General features: G+C 42.0%; 1 protein-coding gene across 2 annotated transcripts in view; it reads left to right on the top strand.

The window, feature by feature from the left end:
• The window catches only part of PDE5A (phosphodiesterase 5A, cGMP-specific), a 103,372-nt gene that overhangs the window by 14,345 nt on the left and 68,866 nt on the right, over positions 1-20,161 (top strand). For both annotated transcript variants that reach the window (XM_004686636.2, XM_004686637.2), the window contains exons 2-3: positions 1,589-2,177; positions 10,565-10,654. In XM_004686636.2, coding sequence (XP_004686693.2) covers positions 1,593-2,177; positions 10,565-10,654 — 675 coding nt within the window. In that variant the 5' untranslated portion in view covers positions 1,589-1,592. The remainder of the gene's footprint in view (positions 1-1,588; positions 2,178-10,564; positions 10,655-20,161) is intronic.

The raw sequence follows: 20,161 nt of genomic DNA, 5'->3' as shown, positions 1-20,161 counted from the left end.
TTTTGGTGTTATCGTGACATATGTTTTTTTATGCAGGCATGTAACTACAGGAACTGACAGAATGAATAACGCAGTCCTGAGAAACCCCTTCCCCTATGTTTGGCGGTTAATAAAATGGTTGACGGAATATTTAGTACTTGCCAAAAACAGTTGTCCATTTGATAAAGCCAATTAGGAGCTGTCATTGATTTATTAATGCATATCACTGAAGAAATTTCTATTGAGTACCTACTGTATGACAGACATTTTCTACGAACAGGGTTTTAGTCATTTTGTGAATAAGATGAGCAGCTCTGATAAATTTGCACTCATTGCAGGAGACTGACCAACAGGTTAATATATAAGAAGGAGAGCTGGTAGTGAAAATTCAGGTCGTGCAGAGTGAGAACCTGATGTGCCCATCTGAGTTGGGCAGATGGGAAGACCTGTGGGGACTGGCTGTGGAAGCCGTGACCGGGTGCAGGGGCATGGGCGTGGCAGTGCTGAGGGAACCTGGAGGAGCTGGGTCTTAGCCTCCCTTCACTGAGAAGCCAGGGAGGGTAGTTAAGATGTTAAGCTGTACCTCATTAAAAGATTACTCTGGATTGAAAGGGATGTAAGTAAATATTAGAGACCTCTCACAGGGCTACAGCCATAATCTAGGGGAGAGGCAGAAGGGCCTGGACCCAGGTGCCTGGCAGGAGGTAGAAATGACCGTAATGTGCCTGGAGGTTTTGAAGTGGAGTTGACAGGACTTGACCGCTGGTTTGGCTGTGAGCTGAAGGACGATTAGCGTAATTCCATCACTTTTGCTCTCGGTAACTGGAGAGTTGGAGGTGCTGGTTGTGAGGAAAACTGGCAGGAGAGAGGTTGAATGGAGTAAGATGACAGGTGGGACATGAAGAAACTTGTGTTCACCAGTTTTAAGCTGCTGTAACTCCTAATGAATCTGTTACATCACTTAATCTTGTTCTGTGTCCATTTGTTGGCTTTTGGTTGGACAAAATGCCCAGTGGTCCTTTATTCCAGGAATAGACAATAGGGAAAAAGAGATCATTTTTACTAATGTTGAGCAGACGTTATTAGGATAATATTTACAGACGTCTACATTATTTCCACATACCAAATCAAATTGTTTCTATTTTCTCTTTCCCCTTCTAAATCTAATCTATAAATAGTGGTAGATATAATTACTGAAAATTGAGCAATTACCTAAGAAAGTTAAATAGTTTTCAATTTTCAAATATTTAACTTGAGAAAAAGTAAATTTTGAGCAGCAAATCAATTACCATATTTATGTTTTCCAAGACTGCTGTCAAATTTAGTGACGTTTCTTCATTACAGACTAACGTTGAACAAAGCACACTTGATGTTTCTAAGTCAGATAGGCACAAAACAGATGGCTGTAGGGGTCAGATTGGGGTTCGGTGTTCCTAGAAGCAATTGCCCTCTACAGAATTGTAATGCAAAAGTTAATAAACCATCTGATTTTTGTTTGCTAGGAAAGAAGGGATTTTGTGTCACCATTCACCAGGAGATACATTTGAGCTTTCAGGGAAGTCCCTCCCCTCCTTCCGTATTTCACGGGTCTGCATGTTCTGTTCTGCAGAGAAATGGTCAACGCATGGTTTGCTGAGCGAGTTCACACCATCCCTGTGTGCAAGGAGGGCGTCCGAGACCATCCGGAGTCTTGTTCCTGCCCCCCGCAGTCCAGTCCCCGTGCAGACAGCAGTGCCCCTGGGACACCGACCCGGAAAATCTCTGCCTCTGAATTTGACCGGCCTCTTAGGCCCATTGTTGTCAAGGATTCTGAGGGGACGGTGAGCTTCCTGTCTGACTCAGAAAAGAAGGAGCAGATGCCTCTAACCCCCCCGAGGTTTGCTAACGAGGAGGGGGATCAGTGCTCCAGACTCTTGGAACTAGTGAAAGATATCTCCAGCCACTTGGATGTCACAGCCTTGTGCCACAAAATTTTCTTGCATATCCATGGACTCATCTCGGCCGACCGCTATTCCCTGTTCCTGGTCTGTGAGGACAGCTCCAACGACAAGTTCTTGATCAGCCGCCTCTTTGATGTCGCAGAAGGTACAACGCTGGAAGAAGCGTCCAACAACTGTATCCGCTTGGAGTGGAACAAAGGCATCGTGGGGCACGTAGCCGCGCTGGGGGAGCCCCTCAACATCAAAGATGCTTATGAGGTAAGGAGGGCACTGTTGGGGGGGCAGAGGGGTGGGAAGTGAAGGTGTGCACCACTAGACCACCACTGTGTGTGTGTGGGGGGGGGGGAGGGCGTCCTGAAAGCCTCGGTATCCTTATTTAAATTTGGGTTTTTTTTTTTAAAGATTTATTTATTCATGCATACAGAACTGGGGTACAGGCCAGAGGCGCAGGGGCGGCGAGAGTCTTCACCAGAGACAGAGTGGGGAGCAGAACAGGCAGATGGACGAAGTACACTGCTGAGGGGAGCAGCGGGCGGGTCAGGAGAGGTCTGCCGCGCCATGTGGTCTCCTCCGGGGCAGGCGGGGATCGAACTCATGCGGAAGCGGCTTTAGCTTCTTAGTGCTGTGATTAACCTGCTGCGCCACCAGGGAGGGCCAAATTTGGGTATCTTTTAAATGCAGTTTCTTCGCTGGTGTTTGAGTCAAGGATAGGGGCTGTCTTGTTTTCTCCTTAATGATAATTTCATAAATCTCATCTCGTAGTACTATTCTTCCATTTTATTTTTACCATCTCTCTGTCTATCTACTTAGCCTAGCTAGCTACCTGCCTGACCGTTCGTATGTTAGCTCCCTATCTATGTTAGCTCTACATCAATTTTGAGGATTTTGTGAAAATGCCAAATCCATAGTTTAAAAAAATTGATTCATTCATCTGTTCATCTTTGAAGTCCCACTGACACAGAAACCTGACTTTGTTTCCATACTTTCTGTCATTTGTTTTATTAAGATAAATAAACTTATGAAAGTTTTCAAAACTTGGAAAATATGATCACTCTATAACATTTTCTTCAACTTATGATCATTCAATAATATTTCCATGGGAAGACTCAGTATTTCTTCCACTTTTGCTACAGTTATGTACAGATGCTTCATTGTGAACTTTAAAGATCACACTGTGAGTCTTCCAATTTCTCACTTAAAACAGACCACGGATGGTAGAATTTCTTCAACACAGTACTTTAATCGAGTGACACTTTGTGTGTTCATGAAGTTTGTTCTAGTGCCTTAAAGGAGCCATTGTTCTAGCCGCCTGCCATATGGTCCATATACAGGTCTGTGCTCAACCACTGTCCTGCCTCCTCTCGGTAATCTGCAGGGTTGTAGCTGTTTGTTCAGCTGATATTCCTGGTGCTGTCTCATAGTCAAGTCTTTTTTCTTTTTTTAAAGGTTTACTTTTTGTGTCTAAGCTGGCGGCGTAGCAGGTTAAAGTGCATTGTCGTGAAGCAGGCTGCAGCCACCTCAGCACAAGTTTAATCCCTGGCCTGGGAGGTGAGGTCACCCACATGGCTCAGCGGACCTCTCCTGTCTCACCTGCTGCTCCCCTCAGCAGCGTACTGAATTGATCTGCCTGTTCTGCTCCCCACTCTGTCTCTGGTGAATCTTCTCACCCCCGACACCTCTGGCCTGCCTGTAGCCCAGTTCTTGTATGCATAAATAAATAAATCTGAAGAAAAATACACTGAATGAAAATGATAGTGGGTAGCTAGTTAGATAAGTAGAACAAAGAACAGATCAAAGTAGATGTCAAGGAAAGTGTGGTAGGTTCCAGGAAGCAGGAGGTGGCATCCAGTTGGGGAGATGGACACAGAGGTCTCTTTGAGGAGCAATGCTTGATATGGACCCTGGAAAAATAGCTAAGACTTGATTAGACTGAGTTGTATGCATGACGAATTACAGATGTAAAGAGAAGTTAGAAGAGGCAGGGAAGTAGGAGCAGGTTTTCTTGCCTGGAAATGTGTGGGTGGGTGGAGTCATATAGACAGTGAAGCTGTGGGAGCAGATTGCCGGGGTCTTGAATTCTAGGCTGAGGGGTGTGTTTAGGGTTTGGAGCCAAAGGGAAGAACTGATGATGGCATGTTAGGGAAACTGCTGTGACTTAGCCCATGCTGTAGAAAGTTGAATTTTAGGGTGGTCATACAGTAAGTCAGGGGGGAGAATACTGGATACTAGGAGGATGTAAGACCTTTTTTTAATAGGATGAAGAAGTAAGGACTAGACCCGGGGTACTGGCCTTAGTGATGAGAAGGAGGGAGTGGATTTCAGATGCAGTTCTTCGGGACTCAGGCAGCTAATGGGAGATGGAAGTGAGTGGAAAGAGCAGTCTAGGCTGGCTCTGGTTTGGAAGTGGCTGCAGAAATAGTGGTAACTGGTGAATACCAAGGGCAGGGATTTGGGGAGAGATACGTTAGTTCAAAAGGTTAGCACCTGCCATATTTTCCAGAACCCACTCTGTCCAAGCACCCTGGTCAACTTTGATTCTCCTTGGAGCTCTCTCTGTCTCCATGACTTGAGCACTGTGGCAACATCATGCTGTAGCCTACTCCAGGAGGGGTATTAAGGACACAGCTGAAGGATTGCTGGCAGATTTGCAGAATTCCCTTCCTGTCTGAGATGACAGCTGGGCTTCTGCTTTTCAATGCCCCTTAAGTCCCAAGGGTAGTAGATCACAAATATGCTAAAGCTTTGCTGAAAAAGCCTGCATTTCTCTGCAGCATTGTCTGACTCACCAGCTCTGAGAATTTGTCCATTCATGTGTGACTTGTATCCTCTTCTACTATCTTTAGAATTTTACAATTTTGCAATGTAATTATCTTTTGCACTTAGTAGTGATTTCATTCTTGTACTGCTGTCTAAAAGAAGCCCAGTGCCCTTGATCCTCGGAGCCCTCCCCGGGGTGAAGCCTCTAGATTGGATTCATCTCTCTGATGTTGGTGTCCTTGTTCTGGGCCTTCCTTGACTTTGTAGAAGTTCTTCACATCCCTGGAGTTCTACTCAAAACTGTGGGGACATGTAATTTACATTGGAATTAAAAGTGGAAGTCGGTTAACTAATGAGTTATTCACTCCTCAGCCCCACCTGTAATTTGAGTCAGCAAAATACTGCCTTTTGTGAAAGTAGCCAGAATATGAAAGTACATTCGGATCTTTTTCCGGGTCTTAGGTCCTTAAATATACAAATATAAATGACATAGCATTTATTAAAAGTGAAACTCTCTCTTAGACGCCTTAAACTTACTTGTCCGTGGAACAGTAAAAGTTGCAATGTGGCAGTGGGGAAAAAAATGGGGGGGGGGGCGGTGGTAATGAAATGTAAAAGTGCTCAGGTTAAGCTAAGCTTTGAAAAAACAGCCTCAGAGATAAAGTAATTTCAGGAAATGGTGGACATGTGATACACTTTTTAAGCTTTGTAAAAGAATGCTATAAATTTGAGAAACATTCATGTATGTAAAATATACCACAATCTGCAGCTGAGACTTGTGATTCTCAGTGAGAGCACAGGTACCATTGAAGGATTAGCCCTGTGCCCAGTCATTTCTTCCTGCATATTTATGTGACTGGTGACCATGACATAGCATTTATTAAGAATAAGCTATTAACACAGAATAGGCAGAACAGTTATTTAAATGTGTTAGTCATTTTCCTTCTATATGAAAGCTTGATTACCATCCTAGGCTGGGGTGCTAATAGTCACCATGGGTCTTTAGGGGAACACCCAATGGGAGACACATATTAAAAGATCTAGACAAGGTGTCTTATAGGAACTTGACCACTTGGGCATGGAGGTATGTACAGGCTCCACAGTCTCCCTGCTGTGTGCAAGCTGAGAGTCAGGAAGCTGCTGGTATAATCCAGAGTCTGAAGGCCTGAGCACCGAGGGGGGTCCTTGGTCCAAAGCTGGTCTGGGTCTGAGTCTGCAAACCCAGAAAGTTCCAGAAAACCCAGGAGATTGAGAGGAATGCTGAAGGGCACGAGAAGATGGATGTCCCAGCCTCAACCTGGGGCTTGAAGCTGCCCTTCCTCTCCCTGTTTGTCCTGTTTAAGGCCTCCGGGGATGGGACGTTAGCCCAGGCCATTGATAGGGATCCAAATGATTCAGATGTCTGTCTCTTCTGGAGCCATCCTCAGAGACTGTCTAGAAATGATGTTTTGCCAGCTGTCTGGGGGTGACTTAGACCTGTCAAGTGAATACATAAAATAAACCATAACAGATTGCCTTGAAACCCTAATTCTACAGCAGACAGAAGCTTTTAACCCTCCCCAAGATTTCCTGTGTCAAAGGATTTATTCTCAAAACACCCCTGTTTATTCAAAATCAACTGGAATGCAAAATTGGAATGCACTGGAAAGCAATTGGGATGACAATAAGATAGGCCTCTTCTGTTTTCATAGGAGAGTTACTCTGGATTCTCCAGATTCCTAGGGAAGCTGGGAGGGCCTTAGGGCGGGGTCTTATGCCCAATGGAACCCCTGGATCTGTTCTTGCTCCCCACACCCTCTTCCTCCCTTTATTCCTTCTCCAGAGAAGTTTTTCAACCCTCACCTTTCAGGCCTCAGTTTCTGCTTCAAGTATTTATCAAGTTAGTTTTCTGAAGGGATATGTGTTCTCAAATGAATAAAATTATTTCCAGAATTAACTTAAGAAGAAATAATCCTACTAACTTTTAATTTTGGTATATTTCCTAATCGGTCATGATTTAATTGTCCCCCACAGAACTCTTTGGAAATTGCTGGGTCTACCTTTGTTCAGTGTTCTAATGATCTTTAGGAATTACCTTAAAGATGCCACTTTTGTTGGAGAGAACTAGCCTGTAATTGGGTACATCTCTGTTTCCTTTTTTATCTGTTATTTTTGTATAATTTCAAATTTACAGGAAAGTTCCAAGACTGGCATAAGAAGCATCTATATAATCTCTATCCAGATTCTTCAGGTTTTTTTTTTTTTATTTTGTCCCATTTGCTTTCTCATTTTGCCTATTACTCTACATAATACAATTAAGTAATATAGATGTGTATTCTTTTTCTGCATGATTTAATAAGTTAGTGGCATCTTTGTTCCATGTTTTAGCTTACATTTTCTGGCAAGAGTTTGTTCTTACCTGCTATATATATATATCGAAAATTGGAAATAATTATGATAGAATATATGCTCAAATTATAGTCATATTTGGTCACCTGCCCCATTAATGTCCTTTATAGTTATTTTTTCCCTTTGATCAAAGATGAAATCCCAGATTACACACTGTATACATATTTGTCGTGTCTCTTCCATCTGAGATGGTTTCACAGTATTTGTTCTTCCTGACGTATATTTTGGAGACAGTACAGGCCACTTATTTTGTAGATTGTTCACTAATAATTTCAAGTTAAGCCCTTTTGGCAGGAATACCATGATGTTGATGTTGAGACCTTGTTTGATTTTTCTAAACATCATTTGATTCTTCACTTCTTTTGTACCAGCTGTGTGTCCTATAATCCTTTTCATTTCTACCACCGACTAAGCGGCGTTCGTACAGCTCCCACAGGCCCCAGTTCAGGAGTCACTCACCACACTGTCCCCCAGCTCAGATGTCAGTCACCAGAGGTACCCCCCTCTGCCTGCACTGCCACACATTGGGCCCTACTGACTTACACACTCAGCAGCTGTCCCGTCGGGCTCAGTAATTTGCTAGTCACTCATAGAACTCAGGAAAGTAATTATGACTTTATTATAAATGAAAAAATCAAGTAGGAAAGCTGCTTAGGGTGGGGAGAGAGCTGAGAGCCACAGAGCTTCATGTCCTCTCCTGCGGCCCTGGCACCTCACGGCATGTGGTTCTCATCGCCAGCCCAGAAGCTCCCCAAGCTCATTCTCCTGAGTTTCTTATCAAGGTTTTATTATGTAGACATGATTGATTAAAATCATCAGCCACTGGTGACTGGACTCAGCCTCCAGCCCCCTCTTCCCTCCACAGAGGTCAGCAATGGGGCTGAACGTGCTAACGCTGTAATTAATCATTTGATTAGTTTCTCTGGCAGCCAACCCCGTCCCTAAACTTACCTGGGGGTTCTCTGCCACAGTAACCATTTTAGAAGTATTAATTCAAGATGACTCAATGGGTTTTTTAGATCAACAGATCTTTAATCAGGAAATTTCAAGGGTTTTAGAAGTTCTGTGCAAAGAACTACAAATATACACACACACAACAAATATACACATGCAAAAAACCCAAATACACACACACACACACACACACACACACGACGGGTATTATACCACATATCTTTTAAGGGTACACTTCCAAGGAGCATGTGAGGCTCATGTACTCCAGTATTAATGAGATGCTCATAAACAGTGAAAGGAATAATCACAATGAATACAGTGCTTTATTTTCCTTTGATGTTTCTAGAAGTGGCTAGAAATAACTACGTGTATTGCCTTGCCCTGGTGCCAAAATTCACTCAAAGTGATTCTGAAGTATATATAACCTCCAATTCCTTCAATGAAGAATAAGTTCCAGGGCTGCTTTTGATTTTAAACTTACAGTATACATAGAAAAATCTGTGAAAGTCTTAACAATTTCAGCCTGTCAGATTTTGTTACTTTGATTAGATACTGTAGTTTCAGCCTTTCTTTTATACACTAGCTGTGAAAATTAAAATATAACAAGAGTTATTAAGGATGCACTTTATTCTTTTTTTTTTTTTAAATATGCATACAGAATTGGGGTACAGGCCAGAGATGCAGGGGTAGTGAGAGGATTCACCAGGGACAGAACGGGTATCAGAACAGGTAGATCAATGAAGTACACTGCTGAGGGGAGCAGGGGGTGACACAGGGGAGATCGGCTGCACCTCCCGGGTCACCTCCGGGGCAGGGGATTCAACTTTCACTGAAGGGGCTACTGCCAGCTTGCAGTGCTGTGTCCTAACCCGATGCGCAACCAGGGAGAGCCAAGATGCATTTTATTCTTATTTTGACTTTTACGTTGTAGAATAATTCACAAGTTGATCATTTTATTTTCTTAACTTACTAATATTAGTGTCCTGTCTGCTTCCTTTTAGCTACTTTGCTATACAGATGTTAATTCCGAATTGTTTCTTAGAAACATACCACTGAAGTTTTCTGTCTCTGTAATAACTTCGAGCATGCTCGTAGAAAAAGGAAAAACATACTAGTGTTTAATGTAAACTTTTATCTGATTTTCCACCATGTTGTAACTTTTTGTTTAAAATTGTCTTTAATGCCAACATTGGCTCTCACAAGGGAAAATTGGCCTCATTTTTGACCCAATTGATGGAATCTAATATCATTATTTACCTCATTCACATCTTTGCATCACTTTAGACCAATTTAAAAAATAGAAATGACCTTCAAAGAGGAGGATTTTCCAGTGTGGCTATTCCATATTCTCTGAAGGGAATTCCAGATGCAGACTTTTTAGAGCAGCAATGCTATTACTTGGTGCGCGTCTGACTTCCCAAGGCTCCGTAGCTGTGAAGGGAACAGCACTCATGTCAGTGTTTATGTTCTGGTGTGTTCGCTCCATTCTCATCTCATCTTGGTATTTGTTGACTTCCTGGAGGCAGTTTTCCTGCCTACCTTTAGGAGTTGCTGTCATCCATAATAAACTAAAGTGGTCACCTTTGATAACTATGACATCACTTGCTGTTGTTGTTGTTTTAAATTTATTTTTATATCATTCTTCATTTTGTGCCTTTTTCTATCTCGGTTGTAACCCCCATGGACTTCCCACCACCAGCTCCCCCATGTGCCATCACCATAGTCCAGTGCACGAATTCTTTTCACTTAACAAATGCATTTGCATTTCGATGCTGACTATTGGGAATACTTAGCTCCCTACCTCCCTCTATAAAAAAGATTCTCATGCAATTTATAGTCTGACTTTAATTTTCATAGCCTAAGCTTTATGGAAAATAGCCTATACCTTGCCTTAGTTCTCCCTTCGAACTTTTGCATTGCTTAAAATTCTTTTGTGATTTTTGAACGTCCAAGATACATCTCGGGAAAGGGCAAGGTAGAAGACTGGAGAGTTGTTGACAGTCTGACTGAGCCCATGCAACTTCTTTATATATAGTAAAGGAGAAACAAAGACTTAATCCTTATGAAATCTTGAGCCAAAAGTGCAGAATATTGAGGAAATATATTAACAGCTATTACCAGGAAAGTAAAGTCAGTAATGGAAGTTTGCTTTTTTAGAAGAAGTTTCAGAGCAAACATGTATTTCTTTTAGAAGGCACAGAATAATCTCATTGTAAGGTGAGAACAGGCAAAATACAGAAGTAGAAATTTACCATTTTTTTCCCTGAATTTAAGTAAGGCTAGCTGATATTTTGAATTGCCTGTGTCTGTGAACATTGAGTCTGTGTTTTTTTTATATTTCATAAACACTAATTGCTAAAAAAAACATTCAATTTGTCTTTGTCAAAGATGATGTGTACTGACATGATCTGGTGCCTTTCATAACGATAAAATTTAGAGTAACGAGGTAAGTGGAAGGTTAGATTTCTGTAATCTTATAAATCAGAAAAATCTAATCAGTCTTTGAACAGGTCAGTCATTAAATTGAATTTATTTTTTCTTACTAGGATCCTCGGTTCAATGCAGAAGTTGACCAAATTACCGGCTACAAGACCCAAAGTATTCTTTGTATGCCAATTAAGAATCATAGGGAAGAGGTAAGCCAATTTTTCATTTTATAAAGGTCATACCGAAACATTTTTCTTTCTTAAAAACAATTTTATTTTACTTTGTTTCTTTTGTAAATAATACTACAGCGATGAGATAATGCTAACGTACTTGACTGTCCTGCTTGATATTTTCTGTATAGACTTCAGTTAGGGGTTGAATCCTATAGAGACTTGATTTTGACTTAGAAATAAATGTTAGTCACATCCTTTCCTTACTCCTAACTCCAAGGAGTTTATTCTCTATTGGTTGTGGTCAAAACTCACTCAACTTCTCGCTGCATTTTAAGAGTCTGAAAAGTGCTTACTTCATATGTGGTTAGTTAACACTGAATGCTCTTTTTATTTTACACTTATTTGACAAATTAGTTCATAATTATTATTGATGACACTGAATGTTTCAGTTGGGTGTCCTTAATCTTAGCTGCACTTAACCAGTGGATTGGAACATTTGAAAATATTAGCAATGATATCCAAATCTAAGGTCAACACCTGGATGATATATTTGAAACTCTCTCAGTATATACCCAGTGTTGAAGATTACTAAGTGAAAACAAGCAGGTTCAAACAGCTCATGTTGGTGGTTCTTAACCTTGGTGGTCTGTTAGGAGAGCAGTTTGATTGTCCAGGCTTCGCCCTAAATCAAAATTTCTGGGGCTGGGAACCAATATATTTTTTAAAATATTTATTTATACACATAAGAACTGAGGTACAGGACAGAGGTGGGGGGGGGGAGGTGAGAGGACTCAGCAGAGATGGGGTGGGGGGAGGGGCCAGAACAGAGATCAATGGAAATCCACTGCTGAGAGGAGCAGCAGGTGAGACTGGAGAGGTCTGCTGCGCCATGTGGGTCAGCTCCTTGGCTGGGAATTCAACTCATGCTGCAGTGGCTGCGGACCCAATATTTTTCAGGTTTCCATGTACTTAAAATGTGACACTAGGATTAAAAACTATGTCAGAGATAGTAGTTACTCTGAGGCTTCTACCTACTTTGAAATGATGACATCTTTCCCTCTGACAAGGTTTGCTACCAAATTTTATTTTAATCATAGAATGTTTTTCATATTAGTGTCAATCTTTTCATCCTTGTTGCCTGGACCACAGTTCAGTTCTTGAAGTAATGCTGAAGTTTTAAAATATCCTTGTAGGAAATTTGTGTTCTTACCTTCAATTTCCCTGCAAACCACCCTGCCGAAGACCAGGGAATTGTTCCTCACCCAGTGCTTTTATTTTGGAATATATTTTTAATATTAAAGAAATATTGTTCTATAACACTGTATGTGATTCAGAAATGTGCATATTAATCACATGAGGGTCTTGTTAAAATACAGATCCTGAGCTCAGTGGTTCTGGGTGGTAGCTGTAATTCTTTCCTAACACACACCAAGTTGACACTGATGCTTTGGGTTTGCCAATCACAGTGCAACAGGATCCTAAACCAGGTTCTTCTCAGTGAGCTCAAATAAGTCCTCAGTGCTTTGAGTTTGCTGAATTGGTTTCATAAAGGGGAGTTCCTAGCCACAGTTACTGAAAACACCTGGAACTAAAACATGACTATGAGATGAATTATGTGAATGCTGAAAGAAAATTGAAAAGAGCATTTATGGACTGACATTGATAGTGTGATTAATTGGACTGCCAGACACAGCAAACCAAAAATGAGTCCTGACTGTACTTGCAACATCATTATCCTAAAAAAATTATTTATTGTTTGCCCAAAATTAAATTGACTGTATATTCTATATTTTTGCTAGCAGCCCTGATGTAATGCAAAGACTGTGGTTCTATGCACTGAAGAAGATGTCCAGCTTTTAGTTCATAGATTTGCTTTAAAATCATGGCTCAAAAAATGACCAGGCTGGTTAAAAGACTCAGCTTAAATGATGCTCAGATTAAACTTCTGTTTCTAAATAGTGTGAACAAACCACACTGAAGTGGGGTGGGGGACACAAGAGAATGTGCAAGAAAACCACCAGGGTGGAGTGAGAGGGTACCCCCACCTCTGCAGACGCACCCCCCAGATATACACATTTCTCTATCCTGCCCATGAGGATGACTTAAAACAACACAGCAAAACAACCATTGTACTAAGGTATCGTTTAAATAAAATCCACACATTTAAGTGTCTCAGTTGTTGACTTTTTTAAAAGATTGATTTATTTCTGCATACAAGAGCTGGGGTATAGGCCAGAGGTGTGCATATGCTGGGGTGGAGATGGGGGATGGGTGTGGTAAAAGGATTCACCAGAGACAGAGTGGGGAGCAGAACAGGTGGATCTACTGAAGTACACTGCTGAGGGGAGCAGCGGGTAAGACAGAGTGAGTCTGTGGGCTCCCTGGCTAGGATGGCATTCATGCTGCAGTGGCTGCCTATATCTTCATAGTGCTGAGACTTAACCCCTTCTCCACCAGGGAGGCCCTCAGTTGATGATTTTGACCCATGGGTATTCATTCATGGAACTGTTACTGTAAAGAAGATAGAGAAACTGTGTGTCACCTGAAATATTTCCCTGTGTTTCTAGGTAGTAGATTGTGTCCTTTTTGTACCTGACTATCACTGATCTGTTCTTTCTCACTGTGGTTTGCCTTTTTTAGAATGCCATGAGTGGAATCCTACAGTATGCTATCTGGTGTGTGTAGGGGTGATGAGATTCACGCAGGTTCTTGTATGTATCAGAAGTTCATGCGTTTTTATTGCTGACTACTTTACTTTGTGGTATGAATGTATAGTGTCAGGGTTGGGTACACCACAGTTTGATTACTCTCTTACTAGTTGATGGACATTTGAGTTATTTCTAGTTTTTGTCCAGTGTGAAAAAAGCCCCTAGCAATGTCTGTACCAAGTCTGTGTGGCAGTATCATGTGTTCATTGTATAATGTTTTATTTCTCTTGTTTGAATAGAGGAGAGGAATTGCTGGATCATATGGTGACATATATATGTTTAATTATTGAGAAGAAACTTCCAAACTCTCTTCCAAAGTAATGGAGTCATATGTAGTCTTATCAGCCTGTATGAGATTATAGTTGCTTCGCATCACTGGCGACATGTGATAGGGTCAGAATATTTCAGCCATTCTAGTGGGAGTGATTTACATTTTGTTACATGAATATATTACTCTACTCTCCGCCAAAGGGCATCTGCTCACAGTTATAATTTAAGTGGTTCATCTATAGCTCACTAGATTGATTGTCCAAAGTGCTCAGATTTCTGTGGGTTCTGGGATCTCAGCTATGCCTGTCTCCGTCCACTTGCTAGCTCTGGTGACTCCTCTCACTGCCCCTGTACCCCAGTTCTGTATGCATAAATAAATAAATATAAATAAATCTTTTTTTTTTTAAAGGAGTGAAAAGAAGCAGAAGAATAGACACACTCAGGGTGGCTATTATGTTAAAAAAAGAAATGTAATTTTACTGACCAAGAACCATGATGTAGACAACTTCAGAGTTATCTTCAAATTTATAGCAGTGTTTGCTTTTGTGTATACATTAAAGTACTCTTTTACAAAGCTTTTGAAATCAAAATGGGCAGTCACTGTACAATTTTTGAAAGTAATTATTAAGGTGGACTTGAATCCCATCTTTGCCCCGTCTTGGTGAGTAACTCAGATGGAATTGGTTTGTCGCTCTTACCTTCAGTTTCCTCATCTGGAAAGTGGGGGTTGTAAAAGGACCTACCTTACAGCTTGTGAAGATAAATTGCATCCATGCATGCAAAGGGCTTAACATAATTCCTGCCATGTTCTGGAAGTGATCAATAAATGTCAACTGTTACTTTTTATTGAAGTGACATTGCATTATAGCATCATATACATTTCAAATATGTATCACTATAAATCAACATTTGTATATAAAATTTTCCACTAAAGTCCAACTTTATTTTTCACAATACAGTTGACCCTTTTTTAATTGAAAAGCTGTCAGGAAATACCAAATTCTTCCCTGATCTTCATTTAAATGTTCACTGCAGCAGTTCAAATAAACATTAAGGGGAGGAAAGCAGACTGCATTCATCACCTATACAGTTTGCACAGTAGGGCCCTGTGGCCAGATTGAATGAATCGCAGCTTCCCCAGGTTTTAGCTGCTGACTTTGCCACAACACACACATTTATACATTTCTCTTCCCTGCTGTTAACCACTAATCTGCTCATGTAGTCTATTTTTTTTTTAGTACATTCATTAGCTCTGTTTCTTCACGCATGCATGTTGAGTGAAATCATAGTGCTTGTGTTTCTCTGACTTATTGCACATGTCATAATACCCTCTAGTTCCATCCATGTTGTTGCAAATGGCACGGTTTCATTATTTCTTAGTATATTCAATTGCATATATACATCACACCTTTATCCAATTGTTTGTCAATGAGCTCTTGAACAGCTTCCAACTGCTGGCTATTATAAATAGCGCTGCGCTGAACACAGTGGTACATATATCTCTTCCACTTAGTGGCCTTATATATTCATGTGCCTACTCCCCAGTGGAACAACTGAATCACATGGAATTTCCTGTAGCTCAAATTCTTAGAAATTTCCATATTCCCTAATCGCTGTAGCAATTTACCTTGCTACCAACAGTGTACAAGAGTTCCCTTCTCTCCACATCCTCCTCAATACTTGTTTCTTTTATTCCGGAGAGTGGCCATTCTCACAGGGGTCAGCTCCCCTCGCACAGCGGGCCTCACACAGCGGGCCTGGCCCTCGACCTCTCTTTACCATTCTCGGCTGCAGCTGTCTCATGTGACCTGTCCTTCCATAGCCAGCTCCAGGCCCAAGTCCGCCCAGTTGCGCATGCACACGCGTGTTCCAGGTGTTCCCCCGTCAGGCGTGCTAGCCCCTTAATGCATGCGCCCAAATGCCCCACGCATTCAAGGCCACAGGTGATCGCCAAGGAGGCCATGGCGTAAAAGCCTGAGCAATTTACCTACCCTGCTCTGGCCTTGCTGCTTGAAAGGAGCAGTTGAACTGTATATTCAGGAAGATGTTTAAGATTCATTAAACAAAAATGGAAGGAGCTCTTTTCTTTAATGTTGTCATCTTAGGTATAATAGAAAAACTTTTTGGAAGGATCATGGGTGTTTAACTTCTGTCACAGACTTTTGAAGACAATCAGAGAGGACAAGTGTTTGCCCTTTCCCCTCTCCTTAGGAGAGAATGGGATAAAAGGGCAAAGTGGTGGGGAGGGAACTGGAGAAGCTGAAGGAGGCTAAAAGAATTTATTCGAAAAGGTCAGGTAGGTAGCTAGCTACTGGCTAGAGAAAATGAATGACGATAACAAGCCTATTATAGGTGGAAGGGGAGAAGATGAGTTAGCCAGACTGTGAGGATTGTGGGGAGGAATTTGGAAATAGCCGCTTATTCTCAGGACCTGGCATGTATGCATTTACCTACTCTTCAAGACAGCCAGAGGAAATTGTATTTTATTCACACTCAACAGATGTGTTGTGGCAAAGTCAGCAGCTAAAACCTGGGGAAGCTGCAATTCATTCAATCTGGACACAGGGCCCTACTGTGCAAACAAGGGCTTCTTAAAATTCTGCTATAGGTGATGAATGCAGTCTGCTTTCCTCCCCTTGATGTTTATTTGAACTGCTGCAGTGAACATTTAAATGAAGATCAGGGAAGAATTTGCTGTTTCCTGACAGCTTTTCAATGTGCTTATGCCAGAGAGAGAGAGAGAAAAGAGGGATGAGATAGGAGGAGGGTGAGGGAGGGTCACCTACAGGGCAGCTCCTAAGGAGGATCCTTACCAGTAAAGAAGAGAAAAATTCTACCAGGGCTGAAGCAGTCAGGAGCACATTCTGTATTAATCTGGGTCAGCGGGCCCCAGGGAAGCCATTGATCTGTACATGAAGCATAATGGAACAATTTTGCAACGAGATGTCAATTCTTAGGGCCCTGTTAACATCCTTTCAGCCTTAATGCTGGGTTTTTCAGACTTGGGAACTTGGACGGGTCAGGTTTTCATTGCCGTCACTTGCATTTGTCATTTCTATAACCAGACAGTTCTTACATGTGTAGGAAATTCAACTCATTCTCTGGTGCTCAGATGACCTATTTCTGCAGTCTTTCCCCCCTGAAGGATTGCTGGCTACCACATGGTAGAGATAAGTGACCTTTTTATTTGTTGGGGCCACACCAGTGAGGTAGAAGGCAGGACATTGTGAAATAATGCAATTTCTGTAAAAAATTCTGAGTGCTCTGAGTTGGAGATTATATGCAGTCATGAGTGTCAGCCTTGGTGAAAACACTGTTTCTGTCTTGGTTGAATGTCCTCTACATTCACTAGAACTCTTATTTGGAAACAGAACTCTTTTCCTCTTTTTTTATTTTGCTCATATTTGATATTGTTTCATGGAAAAAAAATGTAAGAGGATTTGTGATTTCTGTACATGTGAGAGAAGTACATTTATGCAAAATCTGTCTTTCTTCAAAGTGAACCAGAGAAAATTCCAAGGATATCACATAATCTTTGTAAGCTTTTTAGATTAAAAAAAAGATGAAACAGAGATTTAATGTGTGTTGAAAATCACAAAATAAAACATCAATGGCTTCAGCTGTGTAATTCCAAAACAATATACCAGAGTGGGTTAGAATTTAGGCTCTATGGCTTTATCTGCCCATACTCTGCTTTTTCACTAATTATCTTGATTTGAAAGTAATTATACAACATTCCTCTGGGTAGTAAGGCATTTAAAGAAAGAAAAGAAGCACGGAAAATACTTCAACATTTTCTTTTTCCAGGTTGTAGAGGTACATCTTATGAACCAAAAAATAAGTATCAATACAAGGTAAGGAGAGAAACATTAGCTTCTCTACTACAGTAGTTCGGTATTCAATGCGCACTTTCAAAGGAAGCTGTGGCCTTTGAGGTAGAGAACTACAGAGGAAGGGTGAGGGCCCTGGCACCCAGCACCCCTGCTGTGTATCCCACAGCCTTCAGACCAGCACCCCTGGCTTGCAGGCGCGGGGAGGCAGGGGCATCTGGTCTAGGTCTCTGCTCCTAGGACTCACAGGGGGTTTCGTCAGTTGACACTTAAGCTTGCAACGGATAAACACTAAGGCTTTCTGCCTAATCTTTCAAGTCAGAGGCTGCGTTATCGGTTGATGTTGCTCTATTTTAGTCTGAAAGAATTCGCTAGGTAGGTAGGTGGGTTCTTTTTTTTTTTTTTTTTTTTAATTGTTCATTGCATTTCTTCCCCTGTGACACTCTGCCTTTTAGCTTTGTTTTAGACAGTACTTGCAGACCTTCTATGCATCCTGCGGTTGGACTCCCGGTGGTGGTAATCTTTTCTTTGCCTTTTCCACATTGCCCTTTCAATGATAAACAAGTGCACTCCGCAACGATGGTAATCAGTTTCATAAGGAGCAAGACAAACAAACAAACAAACAAAAAACAAGCCTCCACACTTCAGTCTACTGACCAGGAGGAGAAAGGGCGAGAAAAAGCTTGAAGTCAAATTAGTGGCGGGGTCTATATCCCCAAGTCTCGTTATTTAGTCTCTGTGTGTGTGCGCTTTAGAGAAGCCTGTGCCTTTACTGGCCGAGCAGACTGCACCCCAGGGAAGAGATGGGCTTTGGTGGGGGCGTGGGGGACGATGCAGGGCCTGCAGAGCTGGGCGCCTGGTGGGGGATGGCCTCCTCTTCTGCTAAATGTGCACCTGCTGGAAGCTCTCTCAGCGTAGATGCCCACCACGTGGGCCACGATGGGGCTGTGAGCTGAGGACCTGCAGGTGGGGCTGGCTGCTGGCCTTTCCCATTGGCCGCGCCTCCTCCCATTGGCGCTTCAGGCCTCCGGCGCCTGCGTGCTTGTCCGCGCGGTGTGGGATTGGGCCTGGCCTGGCGGTGGTCTCGCAGGACGCCTGGCAGCTGGTAGGTGACCTTAGGGGTGACGCACCGTTTCTTCCCTGCGCTTCTCCCTTCCTCTCACCTCTTCCTGTAAGCATTTCTTTCTTAATGCTCACAAAGCTTGGCTCGTTCGCAAGGCTCTGTTTTGACCCTGAGGATTCTCCTCGGTGCTTTTCGATGGCTGTGCAGTGCTTGTTGGAATGCAAGGTCTTTTAGAAGAAATGGGCTCCTTATAAAATTAAAATTTGAAGCTTCACATCGGCCGTGAATCATGAATATTTGAGATTTGGAACCAGTTGTACAGAAAGACTATTTCTTGTATAGTGTCTCAGTCACATTATGCAGTCTTGGGAAGGATATTGATGATTGACATTTTCATGTGCTCATGTATTCTCAAGCAGTAACGTACTGATAGTTAATGAAATTGGTGCTCTCTGTAGGTAGTGTACAAATATATAGTGTTAATAAGAGCTAAGATTACATAGGCAGAGGGCTTTATAAATCACTGAGTACCCTGTGTTCTTTCCAAATCCTCATTCAGAAGTCCCTACTTTTTTCTCCTGCCGTCGAGTAGAAATTACCATTCTAGGCTTAACTCAAATTACAGACCAAGAAATGATGATCTCATAAAATGCTGGAATCATATTTTCCCTTTATTTTTTGCATCATTTAGTTGCAGTGAATGAAAGTGAAAATGGCTTGGATTTACAGTTCCAGCCCCCTTGATTACTACATTATTTGATGACCATGAATTCTCAATTACTGAAATGTTGCAGCATAACAAATTACCCTCGCTTTAGTGATTTTGAACAGCAGCCACTTATTACCTCACCATTCTGTGGTTCAGGAATTCCAGAGCTGTTTAACCAGCTGGGTGGTTCGGCCCCTGGTTCCCTGCAGGGCGGCCTCAGGATGGACACTGGCTGCCGGCTGGCTCAGGGCTCAGCACCCATTTCCTCAGCCAAGTGTTGGCAGGAGGCCTCAGTTCCTCCCCCACAAGATGCTCTGTAAGTCACCCAGTGACTGCCGCCTGGCAGGGTGCTGTGGGAGAGGCCTCGGGGGCACTGACTGTGACTTCCCTCCAGAGTAAGACCCTCACTTTGATGGTTTTCCCACTTCAGGAGCCAGACATCTAGTGCAGTCCAGATTCAAGAGGAGGGAAGTTAGGCTCCATCTCTTGAACACAGGATTTTCAAAGCAGCTGTGGCCCTATTTTTTATTTTATTTTTTTCAAAAAGATACAGAATATTTTTATTTTTTAAAATATAATAGTTTATTTTTACATCATTTTGTGCATTTCTCCATCTCAGGGGCCCTATTTTTTAACTAGCTAGATAGAATTTAGATGTGTTTTTGCAACTTTCCTCTCTCCTTAAAGCTGGCCAGGTGACAAAAAAAACTCTTGATTAATTTAAATGATTGAGGTGATTATTTTTCGGTTTTCGTGGGCTAGAAATAGGAATGCCTAGAGGTAGCATGGACTGTTTAAGGAATGGTGGTGAGTTGGTGAGTGTGATATGTGGGATTGGCATGAGAGACAAAAAGAGGAAGGAGAGAATAAAAGAGGAACAGAGGAGAAAAAAGAGGAAGATGCCCGTTGTTCTGGGCTGTGGCAAATGACCGAAATTATTAAAGGGCTTCTGAAATGTTCTGT

The sequence above is a fragment of the Condylura cristata genome, unplaced genomic scaffold (assembly GCF_000260355.1).
Source record: "Condylura cristata isolate star-nosed mole 26May11 unplaced genomic scaffold, ConCri1.0 scaffold00021, whole genome shotgun sequence".
Lineage (NCBI taxonomy): Eukaryota > Metazoa > Chordata > Mammalia > Eulipotyphla > Talpidae > Condylura > Condylura cristata.
This window is presented reverse-complemented; position numbering and strand designations above follow the sequence as displayed.